The 15,654-nt window shown below is 39.0% G+C and overlaps 1 protein-coding gene across 7 annotated transcripts in view; it reads left to right on the top strand.

Moving 5' to 3' along the window:
- The window catches only part of Dync1i1 (dynein cytoplasmic 1 intermediate chain 1), a 317,434-nt gene that overhangs the window by 201,745 nt on the left and 100,035 nt on the right, over nt 1-15,654 (top strand). For all 7 annotated transcript variants that reach the window (XM_033758325.1, XM_033758328.1, XM_010603398.3 and 4 more), the window contains 3 exons: nt 5,291-5,453; nt 7,171-7,270; nt 15,135-15,260. In XM_033758325.1, coding sequence (XP_033614216.1) covers nt 5,291-5,453; nt 7,171-7,270; nt 15,135-15,260 — 389 coding nt within the window. The remainder of the gene's footprint in view (nt 1-5,290; nt 5,454-7,170; nt 7,271-15,134; nt 15,261-15,654) is intronic.

Here is a 15,654-nt window from a genome sequence, read left to right as displayed (position 1 = left end):
TTTTTTTTTTTTTTTTAGGGAAGGCGGTATTTTGCAAAGTTTTAAAAGAATCTCTAGCAGATATAATCGTGGCGCCATTCACAGGCCGGCATAGAAGTCAGGGCTGTGTCAGCACTTCCATTATGAACCCTGCGTTTCAGGGATTTATTACTTAGCCATAAAAATTTGCTCTGGGCTGAAACTTGGCATACAGGGTTTCAAACCAGGGAGCACATTTTTAAGAAATCTGTTTGGTGCTTTTTTTTCCCCCCGTTTTTGGAATGAAAGGGGACAAAGTGGTGAGGGAGAGATGGGGGAAAAATCAGTACTCACTAGCTTTTGACTTTTTGCTTATGTGACACCAAAATGCATTAAATAGTGAAGAACCATAGTTTTGATTTATTAGTGTTTTCATTTTTTTATCCAGAATGGGTCAGGAAAAAAAAAAACACTACAAGTACATCTCAGCTTTCAATTAAACTTTGGAGAATTTCTATATGTCGGTGCCCCAGTGTCTTCCTATTAAAGGAGTCAAGACAGAACACCCACTCTTGAAAATGCAAATTAATTCATAAACCTCTCAGTAACTCCAATACATTAGCTTAGTCCTTACATTAGCTCAGTTTGGGTTCCTTGTGGCTATTTATGAACTGATTTTACCATCCAATTCCCTTTACGGCCACTATCCCAATGTAATCTGATATTTTCCTTGACTGTGTGGGTTAATTTATCTTTTGGTAATCTTGAAAAATATTTTTAAATATAACTTTGAATATTGAAACTTAATACTGGATCACTGAAACAAGGCCAGGCATTTCTGAAGTAGATATTTTTTAAAAATCATTTTTAACCTGAAATTAGGTATTAAAGTAATCAATTTAAGTGGGGGCTTCATTACGAACTTTGTATCTTTACCCAGGAAAAAATTCTAAGAACCCTAGAAGTCAAAGTGTACAGAATAGAGTAAGTAGGGTCAATTAAAGAGAAATTGATAAAGTACTTACAAGGTGAATAAGAAAATACAGCAAATAAGATAGAATCATTTTGAAAGGTATACAAAAAAGTATTTTCATATGTAAGATTAAGAGAAATTAACATTTTTACAATGAAAAGAATTAAATGGGAATCCTAAATAAAATTTATATTAGATTTTAATTTTGTAGGCCACAGATACATAGAATTAGTCATCTAAAATTTGAATTTCATGAATCTGGTACATTTCTTGCATGCATGTTAATCAATCTAAATATCACTAGGTAAAATTTTTGGTAAATTTGAAAATTATCTTGTCATTTAAAATATATGCAGGTCATATCCATGTGTTCTGATTTTCGTAATCTTTTTAAGACTCTATTATTATGAACACATTACTACTTGTACAAAGGGACGTATCTCTTTCCATACATGCACATATCAAGCAGTGATTATGTCTCCCCTCCCTTCCCTACCCTCCCTCTTCTCCCAGATCCCTTCCCCAGATCCTAATAGTTCCCTTCTACTTTCAAGTGATCTGCATTTTTTTTGTTTTGTTTTGTTTTCATTTCTCCATATGAGAGAAAATACTTAGCATGATGTTTTCCAGTTCTATCAATTGTCCTGCAAATGACAGGATTCCACTCTCCTTATGGCTGAGTAGTATTCCACTGTGTACATAGATAGTTCCTTTATGCAGTCATTTGCTGATGGTACCTAGGCTGACTCCTTATCTTGGCTATTTTGAATATTGTCCAAAGAGACATGGGTATCGGTATTTCTTTTGTATGCTGACTTCCATTTCCTTGGGCTGTATACCCAAGAATAGTGTAGCTAGGTCATATAAGCATTCTACTTTTAGTTTTGAGTAAGAAAGGGCACATGGCATGAATGAAGTATTAGTAACTGTCAACTCTAGAAAGAATATGTTGTTGTGAAACCAACCAAAATCAATTGTCATATTATTTTTTGCTAAACTTATAAGAAAATAAAATCTTGTTGCCTTAGTCACGTTTTCATCACTGTGACCCAATACCTGATACCCACAACCTAAAGAGCGACAGATTCATTTTGGCTTACAGTTTTCGATGTTTCAGTCAGTGAACTCCAAGGCACAAATGGCATGGTGGAAGGAAGGGAAGGAAATTTCTCTCGGCAGCCAGGAGGCAGAGGCAACAGGAGGAGCTGGGGAGGGAGATATGCACCTAGGGAGGTCACACACCAGTGATACACCCCTCCGTCAACTGCCTACCAGGACATGCAGCCTTGAACTCTTCAGTGGGTTCACTCACTGGTGAGTATGGTGCCCCCCATGATGCAATCACCTCCCCAAGCCTTCTAAACACATGAGGCTCTGGAGGGACACTTTAAATCTAAACAGTCACAACTACCGATGCTTTTGTTTTATCTGGTATGCCGTTTGCTCTGAAATCAGTTCCTATAGTTTTGTATCACAAGCTTTTTCAAAATAATCCACTATGCTTCAGGGATAGAGAAAAGTTGCAGAAACATGTTTCGGAGAATTTGAGGTCCATCCTGTAATAAAACAATTATGGTTATATCTGTTTATTTCTGTATTGCACATTTTGTGTATTCCACTAATCAGCCTTTTTTTAAAAAGAAATCCAGGGAGGTTTTATTTCTGAATACTTCTTTTGGTTGTAGTTCTTGAGTATTCTGTTACATTTTCATTATATTGTAACAACACAACAATTTAAAGATTTTTTTAAAGTAATTTTTTAAAATAAAAAAGAACTATGGCCCTCTTTAGTAAGTTGAATATTGTTTATGGCTTTCTAAAGTAGTCATTGCATGTTATTATTTAGCTCCAACAAATCATGTCATTTGATCCTTGTTAGACATCAAAGCTTAATATAAAGTATATTCTTTGTTTTGCCTCAATAGCAATTTAATTTCAGGCCAAATATTGTATTGTCAAGCATAATACCTGGAGAGGCTACTGCTTCACCTACCTGAACTCGGCCTCTGCAAATACACTTTGATCAGCCATTTATGTGTCTCCTAGAGAAAAGGCTGTATGTCTTGAAAGCTGAGATTAAAGTGACAGTAAGCTACAGGGAAGAAAAAATTACAGAAAATTACACAGATACTATTTTTTATTCAAGGTAATGGACCTGTAAGAGAGGATACGGGTGAAATAGAAATGGCTCAAAAAGATAAACAGAAACTAGGAAGATTTTTTTATATCACCAAAAAATAAGTTGAGGGAAAGGTTCCTACTTTTTCTTAATTTCACCTGTGTCTGAAGTCACCCATTAACAGTAGCCAAAGCTGAATGAGTCTTTTCAAATAAGACTGTTGCCTTGGCCCATACTCTCTTTGTTAAAAGAAGTTTCTTTAATTATAATGTTAAACAAAACAAAATATATCCAGCATTTTGTAGGATTTTTTTTCCTTAGTCTAGTTACATTTAGTAGTTTTATTGTATTATTGGGTGAGGTAATCCAAAGGAGTTTTGGAAAATAGACTTATAAATTATTACTTAACCAGTAATTATTGAAAGCTCAACTATTTGCCCACTATATTTACTTTTAACCCTTATACCAAACTAAAGTTTAGAGGTCACTACCCCCATTTTATAGATAAACATGCTCTGCAGAGAGCTTCAATTAATGGGTTAAAAAATCAAAACCAGGCAATGGCATGGTCAATATTTGATTCTGGGTTGGCTTTGCAAGTTCCTGCTATTTATGGACCCTGCCTATTTCTCCAGTACCAAGCCAAAGTCTGAGTCTGCTCATTGCCAGCCTCACCATTTCTTAAACTGGTGTCTGGGCAGCACTGCATAGCAGAAGTTGACAGGGTTTTGGGAGAGTCCCAATGAATACGGGACTTGTAGGGCTCTGGGGCTCTCAACAGCAAAGAAATATTTCTCACTATATTTAGGAATGCTTGGGACTGTGGGGTGGTCTGTATTTAGAGGTCTTCTCTTGTGGTTGATGAATCGTGTTTTATCATTGTATTACTCAGACAGTGCTTCTAAAGGTGTGAGAATAACTACATCAGAATCATGCTATTTCCTTGAACAAATACAGATTCTCAAGTCCCATGGTCTGGGTCAGGGAAAAGGAAACCAAAAGGGAAGAAACGTTATGAACATTAAAAGCTTGAGATTCACTACTACGACCCTACAGAAGGTCTTTATAGTTCATATTTCTTAGGATAGTGTCTTCGAGATACCATTAACCGAATCAAATAACACTTCTAGAGAAGATTAGGCTGCAAATGGCCATACCTGAAAGTTTTCTCTGACCATATGGCCAGGAAGAAACTGGTCCTTAGCGTGGAGATGGTCAGGGAAGTGTTTGGGAAACTCTGCCAGCATGTGATTCCACCGGGGACATAGCTATGTCTCAAATGCACGACTCCCCTCCTGCTCGCTAAAGTTCTAGAGTTCCTGTACACCTGAAAAAGTAAACAATCAAACCACAGAAGCTGAACTGAGATTCCTCAAGAACTGATAAAGCTCACCAGACAGTTTCTGCCCTTTAGGGCTTTCAGCGAGGGGCGGGGAGCTTCTTCATCATTTCCTTATGGTTTTATGCCAGAAATGCTACTGAAAGAATTATGTAACCAGCTCACGACTCCGAGGTGAACTAACCATCAGCCTTGTGACATATCACTATCTTACTTCATCTCTCTGGCTCACTTTGCATCTCCACATTTCGATTGATAACATTAATCATGCTAAAAAAGAAAAGAATGGCATAAAATCGACTGTGCGGCATTTCATAGAAGCACCTCTTTGCTCCATGTTTGTTTAAGGTTATAAGACGTAGTAGATGAAAACAAGTTTGAGAAAACATGTTTTGGCTTTTTAATGCAGCTTTATAACAATGTCAGTCTACCAACTAGCCAACTAAAATAAAATAAATTTATCCAGTAGGAAAAAATAAGGGGACTCTCTGGACCATATCATAGACAGTTCCTAATTATTTAATCTATGTGGCTTCATAACTGTCTCCAATATTGTATAGTTTGATAAATTTATACTAGTATGCCCTATTCTGGTTCTTTTTAAAGTTCAGTTATAAAGAAAATTACATTTAAAACTGATTACTAAAAACACAAAAATTTATTTTCACTTGCAATCTTTTTCAACTCTTCAAAACAGTAATCAGGCTACACATGGAAGGGGATACCTGCAACAGTGTCTGCTATAAATTTGAGGACAATTTAGAGTCCATATTGGCAATGGTTCATTTCATGTGACACAGCGCTCCTTGGATAGGCCATCTCTTTCAAGAGCTGGAGTTTTCTTGAAAAGTTTTTAATTGACCTTTTTCTTTCTTAACATCATTTTTTTTTACATAAAAAGCCCCTCCCAGGGAGCTGACAGAAGAAGAAAAACAGCAGATTCTTCATTCAGAAGAATTCCTCATCTTTTTTGATCGAACAATACGAGTAATTGAAAGAGCACTGGCCGAAGATTCTGACATCTTTTTTGACTACAGCGGCAGAGAGTTAGAGGAAAAAGACGGGTTAGTCTCTTATGTACGTGTAAAACTATAGAGTGTGATAAATTACCTGTGGTGTTTGAGGTTTTTCCTGTTGTTGCTGTGGTGGTCGTGGTGGTGGTGATTGTTAAGAGACAGACAGGTCCTGCTATGTTGCCCAGGCTTTTGGTCATGTAAAAATAGTACCGTTTAGGAGATACATATGGCAATGATACAGTTATAGATAAAACAAACAACTAGTTAATAAAAAGAAAGGGGCCCAAATGCCTTTCTCTGTAACTGTAGCACAACTGTTGGGAAAAAACAGTAACCATCAACCACCATCATGAAATAATAGGAGACACTTTAAAATCCTTATAAGAAAGAGACAACTGGTTTTTAGTTACAGTCTTCTTAGTTACAGTCTTCTTTTGTCCAGGGACAAGATACAAAGGTAGAATTACTTTTTTCATCAGAATTAATTTCTTCACTGTTCCTAAAATTCAAATGCATTCTTTTTTTTTTTTTGGTATGGGGATCAAATCAAATTCATTCTTAAAGGACAATGTCATCATCATTAAGGGTGCTCAAAAGAATGAATCAGAGGCTCTGAAAACAATTTCAAATAAGAATTTAAAAAATGTTCCCAACACTTAGCAACATCTTTAGACTACTTTGAAAAGACAGCAATATTCTAAATATACAATGTTTGTTTTGTTTTCAAAGGTATTATTCTGGGATCAGTTGATTTTGTTGCTGTTATGCCCTTCTGGATGGCTGGCCAAGTATTATGTTGGGTTCCTGGCAAGAGTTAAGTCTGTGTGGCTCTAAGTTTGTAAGGATACAGCTGAGGAAGGGCTAGAAGGAAGGAGAAGGCATAACAGGTCAACTAATCAGAGCACAAATCAGTGGTCTAAAGAAAGTCACCAAATCTGAATTAAGAGTTGTCCGGCATAATTGATACAGGGTGTTACCCAGCAGAGCAATGAAAATAAACAGGGGAAAGAGCAATACAGATGAGTTCCTAAATGAGAATTCAAGAAATTTAGATAGTTTTAATTCACTGCTTGCACAAAATGTGCAATATTCAAGGTAAGCCCCCAGTCTTGTGGAGCAATTTTATGCCCAGCACTGAGTTCTTTGAAGGTGGTAGGAGGGCCAATCGAATGTCCACCAAGTAAACACTGGCCAGAGTGTCATCGTCGTAAATCTAAATGCTAATTTGGTCCATGACAGGAATGATAAACAATTGGAACAAATCTGGTGAATCCTTCACTGTCTGCCATGTCTGTTTCATGGTAGAAATTATCACTCACAATTGAGCAAGGAGGCAACCAGTAAGCCAATCAGAATTCACAAGAGCATATCATTTCTGGCCTAATCACAGATAAAGTTGTATTGATGTAAAAAAAATTCCCTATGTTGCTATGCTCTTTTGCTGGCAGAGAGATTTCTAATAGACAGTGCTTTATGCTGGAGAGAATTTAGTGGGGGAGAATGCTTCAGGACTGGTCAAGGTGGAAACCTGAGACAAATTTGACCTTTCATACCAGCTGGAGTCAACATATGGTCGATGTTTTCTGAAGGAGGCCAACTTTGGTTCATTTATTTCTGATCAGAGTTTGTTTTCTAGAATGATGTTTTGGCTTTAGAGAGTATCCTGTGCTATCCTTTTGCCATTTTACTTTTCCCATGTAAATAAGGTAGAGATAAAACCCCATTTGGAAGCATCTTATTGATCTCTGCTGTTTAATCCTCCTAGGGATGTTCAGGCTGGAGCCAATCTCTCTTTCAACCGTCAGTTTTATGATGAGCATTGGTCTAAGCATCGGGTGGTCACTTGTATGGACTGGTCTCTCCAGGTAAGAATTATTGCTGGCATGGGAGAAACGGGGCTTGTATTCTCATGGCGTTTGTATATTTTTTTTAAAAAAGAAGAGATTTGTTTTCTAGCGTTACATACATTTCCTAGCCTATGAGTCTATTTGTTTTCTTTCTCATTTTACTGAGGTTTTGGTTTTAAGCCTCCAGCAGTTATATGTATTTGAGCACCTACTGTGTGCTGGGTGCCAGACCTTCTCTCCATCAGACTGCGCTCATTAAGGTTACGACTGCTTTCCTGTTTTTCAAATCCTATGAGTATTTTTAGGTCTGCATTTACTCTGACATATCTTTATGAACCAGGTTAGTTGACTTTCCTATAATTAGAGAAGTAATCTTTTTCATTTGAACTCTCTCTGCTGAACTCTACTGTCTTCTAGTTCTCTTACTTTTTGAAGACATCTCAGTCATGCCCTCAACCTCTACCCTCTTACCAAAATGTCCTCTGGGAGAAAGCTCCTCCATCCCTCTGAATTCACAGCATGGACAGCCTTTAATTTATATTTCTGGCCAATCTCCTTCCTGAATTCCACATGGTACAACAGATCAGTCAGGTGTCCTACAGAATTTCAGATTAACCATCAACTCAGTTTTCTCATCTATTCCAAATCCTTTTCCCCTTATCTCTCAGTATATCACAGGGCCTAAGCAGAGCTATCATCTTCAATATTACCCCACCCCCACCCACGACAGTACTAAAGATGGAACCCAGGGATCTTGTACTGAGCTACATCACTACCCTTTTAATTTTTTCCCCCAAGTCTAAGTTACTCAGACTGGGCTCAAACTTAGGATTCTCATGTCTCACCCTCCCAAAGTGATGGAATAACAGGCATGCATCACCTCCCAAGTTCATCGGAAAGGTTGATGACTTTCCCATTCATATATTTAACATCTCATACCTAGGATTTCCTTTCTGACTATACTTTCTACTACACTGTATGTAAGTCCTCTTAGACTTTTTTCTATGGGCATCTAACCAAACAATCCTTGTAAAGTAAAAATCTAACCAGTTCATTCCCTGGATTAAAATTCCCTTTTTCCTCCTTACCTATAGGGACAAAGTCAAAACTCCTAGTGTGACATTTAGAGTGGAAGCAGGAAAATGAGCTAGAAGGTGACTTGAACTTTTGATGGTACGTTATTAACTCAACCAGTTAACAATATACCCAATACTGAGCATTTAAAGTAGCATCCACAAAGGCACATACCCTAGAGATCACAATTTGCACCCAGATACTCAGTCTCCTAAGGCCATGTTCTGAATGACATATGGCATAAGAGTAATGAGGAAAGCAGGAAAGATTAGTCCTGGGCATTCATGTGTAACACATTCTTGATCTCTTATAGTGTATGCTTTTATTAAAAATAATAATCATAGCTAGCTTTTAATGTGTGCATCTTATGTACTCAGCTCTGTGCCAAATGTTCTGAAAACTTTATTTAATAACAATCCTAACAATCACATGAGGCACCACTATTAATATTTTTATGTTGTAATTGAAGAAACTGAGACTCAGAGAAGCTGGATAATTTGCTAAAGATCATTCTGATAAGATGCAGTAAAATGGAGATTTGAATCCAAGCTTTTTAGCATTCTGAGGCATGTGTTCTTAACCACTGCCTCCTACAAAGGCTGCTTCTACATCTAAAACCAAGAAACCTTGTAGATTCTAAATGATATGGGGCAGAGAGTAAGTACTGCTAGAGTTCAGTGCAGGTTGGAAATTCTGGTCAGACAGCTCTTCTCACAAGGTTTGGATTTAGGCAAATGGAAGGGGAAAGGGAGCGTTCTAGGCCAAGCAGTATAAGGGTCTTGTTGGAAAAATGAAGAGAAATATAATCGCCTACAACTGGACTGTCCTCAGCCACCCCTTTTACATCCAAACAATAAAGCACACAATGCGTGTTCACGCAAATCCTAAAATAAGCAAGGTTTACCCAACCTTCTCCGGTGTGTGGGTGGTCTATGAGCTTGCTCGTGTGTATGCATGGAAATCAGATCCAAGCCCGAGGAAACTCTTAGCTCAGTGTGTGCATTTCTATTACACAGGAATCTTATCTGACACGTTCTTCAACAAAGACAACCATGGCTGGCTTCCAGGGCAGCTGATAACGCTCCTCGGGAGGCAGCCCGGAACATCAGTGGGGTGGTCCCTCCCTCACCTGAGTGTGTGCCAGGCTCTGTCACACATGGACTTGTTTCCAGCCTGGGGTTTGTGTTGCAGAAAGCGAAACTGGGAAGGGCAGAAACTCTACCCTGTGCAGACTATATTTATTTTGCTTTGTTTTTGTGTAAGCCGCCATCTCCACTGTGGGTAACAAGTTTGGATTCTGAAAAATGTGTTTTATAGAGGGTATGAGAAAAAGGGGAAAATGACAGAGAAGTAGAAAGAAGACTATTATTAGAAAGAAGAAAGAACTAAGGCAGGAGCAGAATGTGAGAGGTAGGGAAGTATAATGGGATGATACATTACATGCATTAAAACCCAATATTTCACGAAATTAAAAGCATGAACGATTAAAAAATATTTAAAATAAAATGTTAATTGTTCTAAAAGAGAAATGAGGAAAAGGAATTGGAGCCCCCAACTCCTACATGAGAACTAGATTTATAAGCATATGGGATGAAGAGAGCTTCTGAACGGAAATAGATGAGGCTCGAGGAGAAAAACAAGAAGAAGGAGACTCGGGCTGGGAATTTAATAGTGGCAGATCTGCCTGCTTAGATCACCTGGGTAGAATAAAACGGATCTGAGGGAAGAGAAAGAAAGAAGCTATGAGGTAGCTTTGCTTTGACCTTCTGGGCTTCTTGAGCAGTAATGTTGTAACTTTGTCATCTAAGCATTATTACCTGAAAAAAAAAAAAAACAAACTAAAAAACTTGGTGAATTATATCATCTCCGGCAATCACTGAACACCGTCCAGCACAGTGAGTCAAGGACGCCATCCATGTGCCACAGGAGAGATTCGCCAGACACGTACAGATCTTGCTCCTACTGTATGTAGTACTCTGCTTACAAGGAAATTGCTTCCTTTAACTAACTCTAAAATTACCTGAAATGCAAAGCCGAGTAATCTTTGAAAGCTCATTTAATTATTAAATTCAAGCAAATTATAATAGCAGAAGGATTCCACTGGCACCAATTCAAATCTATTAACATGTGGATTTGACCAGTACTTCTCTCATGCCCTCTACTTCTTATTTATATTTGAAAATAGCATCCCTGTTAGACTCCCTCCTTCCAGTCTCCACATTGTGCTATTACTTTTTGTTTCTTTCTTTGTTTGGTTTTTTGAGACAGGGTCTCTCTGTGCAGTTGAGGCTGACCTCGAGCTCACTGTGTAGCCCGGGCTGGTCTCAAACTCACAGCGATCCTCCTGCCTCAGCCTCCAGTGCTGGGATTACAGGCGTGCGCCACCACGCCTGGCTCATTGTGCCATTATTATATAAGTACTGTTATCGGGTAAATCTCTAAAGATTACTTATGTGCTTTCTATATCACTTTGGGCAAGTTGTCTAATTTTTCTTGGCTAAAGTTTTTTGTCCATCAAATGATGATACTACTCAGATCACATGCTTATTGTGAGAATCAAATCAGCTAATATGATGAAAGGACTGAGACCTTCTCAAGAGTCCAAAGCATAAGAAGTACTCAATAAATGTGACATAGTAGGGAGTATAGTAGTAGCAGGGCTTTTAGTAAATATAGAATATAACTCCCCCCTGTTCCCCATAGGGTAATAAAAATTGTTAGCGTGCACTTAGGAATCTCTGTGATAAAACCCTGGATAGAAACATCGTGGCAGAGGGCATGGCAGAGAGAAGTGGCTTGCCTCACGACAGCCAGAAAACAGTGAGAGGAAAAGAGCCAGAGAGGAAATCTGCTCTGAAGTTACAGCCCCAGTGACCGGTTCCTCTAACTAGAGTCCAACTCTAACACATCCTCCCCCTTTTCTGTCCCAGTAACCCACCTGACTGGCAAGCTGTTTCATTTGTTCTCATGAGTCCTTTCCAGATTCTCTCCTTGCTACACCTCACCCACATAGAGTAGCTATCTCCACATCCTCCCTCCCCACCTGTACTTCTGGAGAGCCTGGGATACGTATCCCTGTTAGCACACGCTGTTCTGCTCTGATGGTTGGACTGTAGCTATTCCTACATGTGTCTTGCGTCCCTCTACTTAAGGCTGAGTTCTTAGAGAGTACAGCATGTTGTTGTGGCCATTCTTTTCCTACATCTCACTGGCGCAGTGTTTTATGTAAGTGCAGTACAGGTAGCATTTGACACATGTCACAGTGAATGGGAGGGAAACAGCCTTTGATGCCCAACAGAATTTAGGAGTGATCCTTACTTCATCACTTTTTTGTAATATGACTTGGAACAAGTCACTCATCCAAGGTCTCTCGGCTTCTTTGTCTGTAGAAGTGAGTAAACCATTGCCTACTTTAGAGGTTCTAAGAAGCAAATGAGTTCACATACCACCCAGCTGGGTATCTGGCACATACTAAGCCCTTAAAACAGGCTAGTTTTTTCTTTTCTGTGAACTACTAGATTTCATTTTCCTTTAAGGACAAAACTGGAATGAGAGCACAGCTGATAATTTCTTAGTAAAATTCCCCTTAAGTTAAATATTGAATAATCAAGCCTGATAGTAATTAAATGACCACAGATTCCATGACTGTTCAAAATCATATTTTTAACAACACTCACATTAAAATATTTGTTTATAGGCTCTGTATTGGTGAATAAGAAAATATAACTAGTCTTGCTCAAACAACAAACAGTGGGAAAAGACATACCAGAAGATACTTTGGAATCACAAAAGCTTACATGATATAAAATTTAAATTACTACCTCTTGGCCTTGTAATTCCACTTATCAAAATTATGCTGAATGCATTTTCCTAGTATTTTCCTAAAGCACTCCCTATTTTCTAAAGCAGCTTGAAAGCCAAATAATTTAAAATATTTTCAAATGGAAAAAACAAAAGCTGCAACTGGGTGCTAACGATGGGACCCAGATGTGCAGCTGTGGGATATTATTCCAGACACATCTGGCTGCTCCCAAGCCCCTGTGGGAGTGGCGTTGGTATTTATAGAGTTGTTGTTTCCATGTGACACAGTTAAACTTCAGATGGACAGTCTGGAGACTTCTGTGTTTATCTGGATGTTGGTTTCATTGAATGGGCCTCGAATCAAAGGCCTTTCTTAATAGGCTTTGATTCATCCACTGCGGAGTGTTTTCTCATAAAGAGTGATTACATCCTGTGGTTGCCACATATGTGTGCATCTCTGTGTGCTTGCACCTCCTCTGCACCAACCCACAAGTTGTAACTGCAGCTTCCTTAACTGAGGCAGCTGAAAAAAATGAATAAAACCTTTTAGAAGACTTAGATTTAGTTATATTTCATGGGAGGGGAGTTATCGTTCACATTTATAAGGCTAATCTGTTCAAATATAGACACAGCCTAGTAAAAATGAGAGAAACATTAAATTGTCTATGATAAGTGATAAGATCAGCAACAATCCTGAGGCTACCTATGAAACTACCAGGTAAAAATGACATTTTCATGAACTGTGCTCTACCTTATAAATATTTCCTGTAAGATCCATCCTTGTGTTTCCTGACTCAGGCCAGAGTTCATACAGGGCGAGTAGGTTTTTCCAGTACCCAGCATCACTACACAGTCCTCCTTGTTTTTTATTGGTTGTGCATCTTGCACTTAAACCTTTAATTGTTGGTACTGTTTCATAACAAAGGATTAAATTTTTTGCTGAGCACAGAATTGCTAAACTGCAGGGAGTTACTAAAGTAAAATAAAGAAAGAAAGAAAGAATCTCAACTGATTTTGTCCCAAGTTTACCATAGGCTAGGTGTTTTTAGTTAGGTCAATGAAAACTGGTCCCTAAACTCAAAGAGCGTTACTATGTAGTGAAAGATAAAGGTGAGCAAAACATCAAAATACACACAAGTGGTTGTGCTCTAGTGGAGAAGCACATAATCCTAACGGTACTAAGAATCAGAGAAGCAGGGTAGATGGTTCGGATTGTCTGGAGGACTTGGCGCCTACACTGAGCTTTAAAGATTGAGTTCACAGTGTGAACCACACAGAAGTGGGCTTCCAGTGAGAATGAATCTGATTCATGGGTACAGAGTCTGCTTCTGTGTTCCTCGAATCTACTCGGTGAGGTTGGGTCATAGAGTGTTTGGGGCTGGCGGGAGGAGAGTGTTATAAATAGTTAAGCAGGGAAAATGGAAAAGATGGGTGAGGAAGGATCGTACATGACTTGCACTTTTCCTTGAAAGTAATGAACCATTAAAGTATTATAAACTGAAGGTAACTTAACCAAATACATGTTTTGTAAAGTTGTCTGCCAGGAGATGGCGTGTGGAGAGTAAAACGTGGCAAGCCTGGATGCAGGAGACTAGGAAATGTGTACTTTTAGCACACTAAAAGTTAATTTAAGAGGATCTTACTTTAAGAATGAATGAAAATGTGCATTTGAAAGGCATGGAGAAAGCAATGTCATGTTGTTTTGTGGTGACAAAAGAGAGGGAAGAGTGAAAATGAAAGTAGAACATCTGATCAACCTAGCCTTGTTCTAACATAGAGACTCGAAAGAGCAGTCTGCACGTCAATGAGCTTATTTCTCTATGTATTGCATCTGACACGTTTATGAAAAGCCCTGTGGGATCCCCAACAAGCAGTCAGTTTTTAGGAACTGTTACTCAAAGAAGGATCAAGCCTAGACTAATATTTGAAAAGTGTCTGCGTATTAAGTTTTTTGAAGTTATTGCATCCGGAGACAATGTATAGACAGAAAAAAAAAAGAGGTAAGAGAACAGGTCACCTTGGGATATATGTAGCAAAGGAAAACCTGTAGGGGCTAAAAGAAACATGGTCAGAAAAGAACATTAAGAAAGGTACAAAAGAGAAAGAAGGAGTAAACCGAAGCGTTAGATGGTACAAAGAAATCAGCAGTATTTGCAGTTTGGGAGTTATTAGTGACCATGCAACCATACATGGAGTGGAGCAGAAGCCAGATTGCAATATGTGGTGAATTAACTAATGGTCCACTTAGAACGCCCAGCTGAACTAAGTCAGCACGGTTCTGGGTGTAAGAATTGTTGCCAATGGCATAAAAGTAAAACTGGAGGGGAAGACTGTATACTGTTAATTTTCCTGGAGATGTTTGCCAAGGCTGGTTTTTCTGATTTGAACTCAGCTGTTCTCATCACCAGAGGAGCTTGGGTCCTCGCCTTCACTGGGGATGGCTGCTGTTTTCTTTTCAGGAGAGCTCTAGTCTTCACCGTGAACGTCACTTCCTGGCTGCAGTGCAGATTCCTCAGCCTGGTGGCACAGATCCTTCACTCTTCCAGAACAGACTTTCTAGCTTCCACCACTGGCCTTTGGGTCTTCCTGGTGCAGATCCTTGATAAGAGCAAGCAAGAGACATTGCAGGCCTCTGGCTGAACTCATAGAGGACAATGCCATGGGCTCTAGGCCTTCAGCTGGACCTGCATGGAACATTGCTGTGGTATCCAGGCCCTTGGCTGGATTCTTCAGGTCTCTAGAGCTGGACAGATCTCTTGCACTCCTCTGCATTTTGGGGTGAATATTATAAAATAATTCTATAAATTATGTATCCTGTATTAAGTATATTCTCTTGCAAACCCTCACTATAACACAATAAATGGAGGCAGTACCTTGATACTAAATATGCCACAATTTAACAAGAAAGCACTATTCGAGCTATGTAACATGTGTATGTGTGAATGAGATAGTTTTTCTTGTGGGATCATCCTAGCATAATGCATCCTTTGTGATCTCTTCGATCTAGTACCCTGAGCTGATGGTCGCTTCTTACAACAACAATGAAGATGCGCCGCATGAACCAGATGGAGTAGCCTTGGTTTGGAACATGAAGTTTAAGAAAACCACACCAGAATACGTCTTCCACTGTCAGGTAGGCATCGGCATTGTAAAAATAACATTTCCTACGAGACCAAATATAGCTTGTGCTGTACTGCATCTGTCTTATGTTGGGAGGAAGAACTGAGTTTAAAAATGGAATTGTTGACAATTTTGGAAAATTCCCCCACAGTAACCTAATGTTTTGGGAAAGTGGCAACCCTCTTCAAACAGTTAGGAAGCCTGACTGGGGACTGTGTGTCATTTTCGTTCTATTTAAAACAGCCTCCATAAGGATGAGTTTCTAAAGACCTCGCACTTATGAAGAAATTGTGGTGAACCGCTTCCTCTACTTAGCAGCAACATATGCTTGCCCACCCACGTGGACATCCTCAGGGCACTGCCGTTGCAAGTTCCCATCTCTCTCTCTCTCTCTCTCTCTCTCTCTC

Source organism: Fukomys damarensis, unplaced genomic scaffold, assembly GCF_012274545.1.
Source record: "Fukomys damarensis isolate Sample0158 unplaced genomic scaffold, DMR_v1.0_HiC HiC_scaffold_4, whole genome shotgun sequence".
NCBI classification, from domain to species: domain Eukaryota; kingdom Metazoa; phylum Chordata; class Mammalia; order Rodentia; family Bathyergidae; genus Fukomys; species Fukomys damarensis.
The sequence above is the reverse complement of the archived record's forward strand: the minus strand, read 5'-3'. Positions and strand labels throughout refer to the sequence as shown.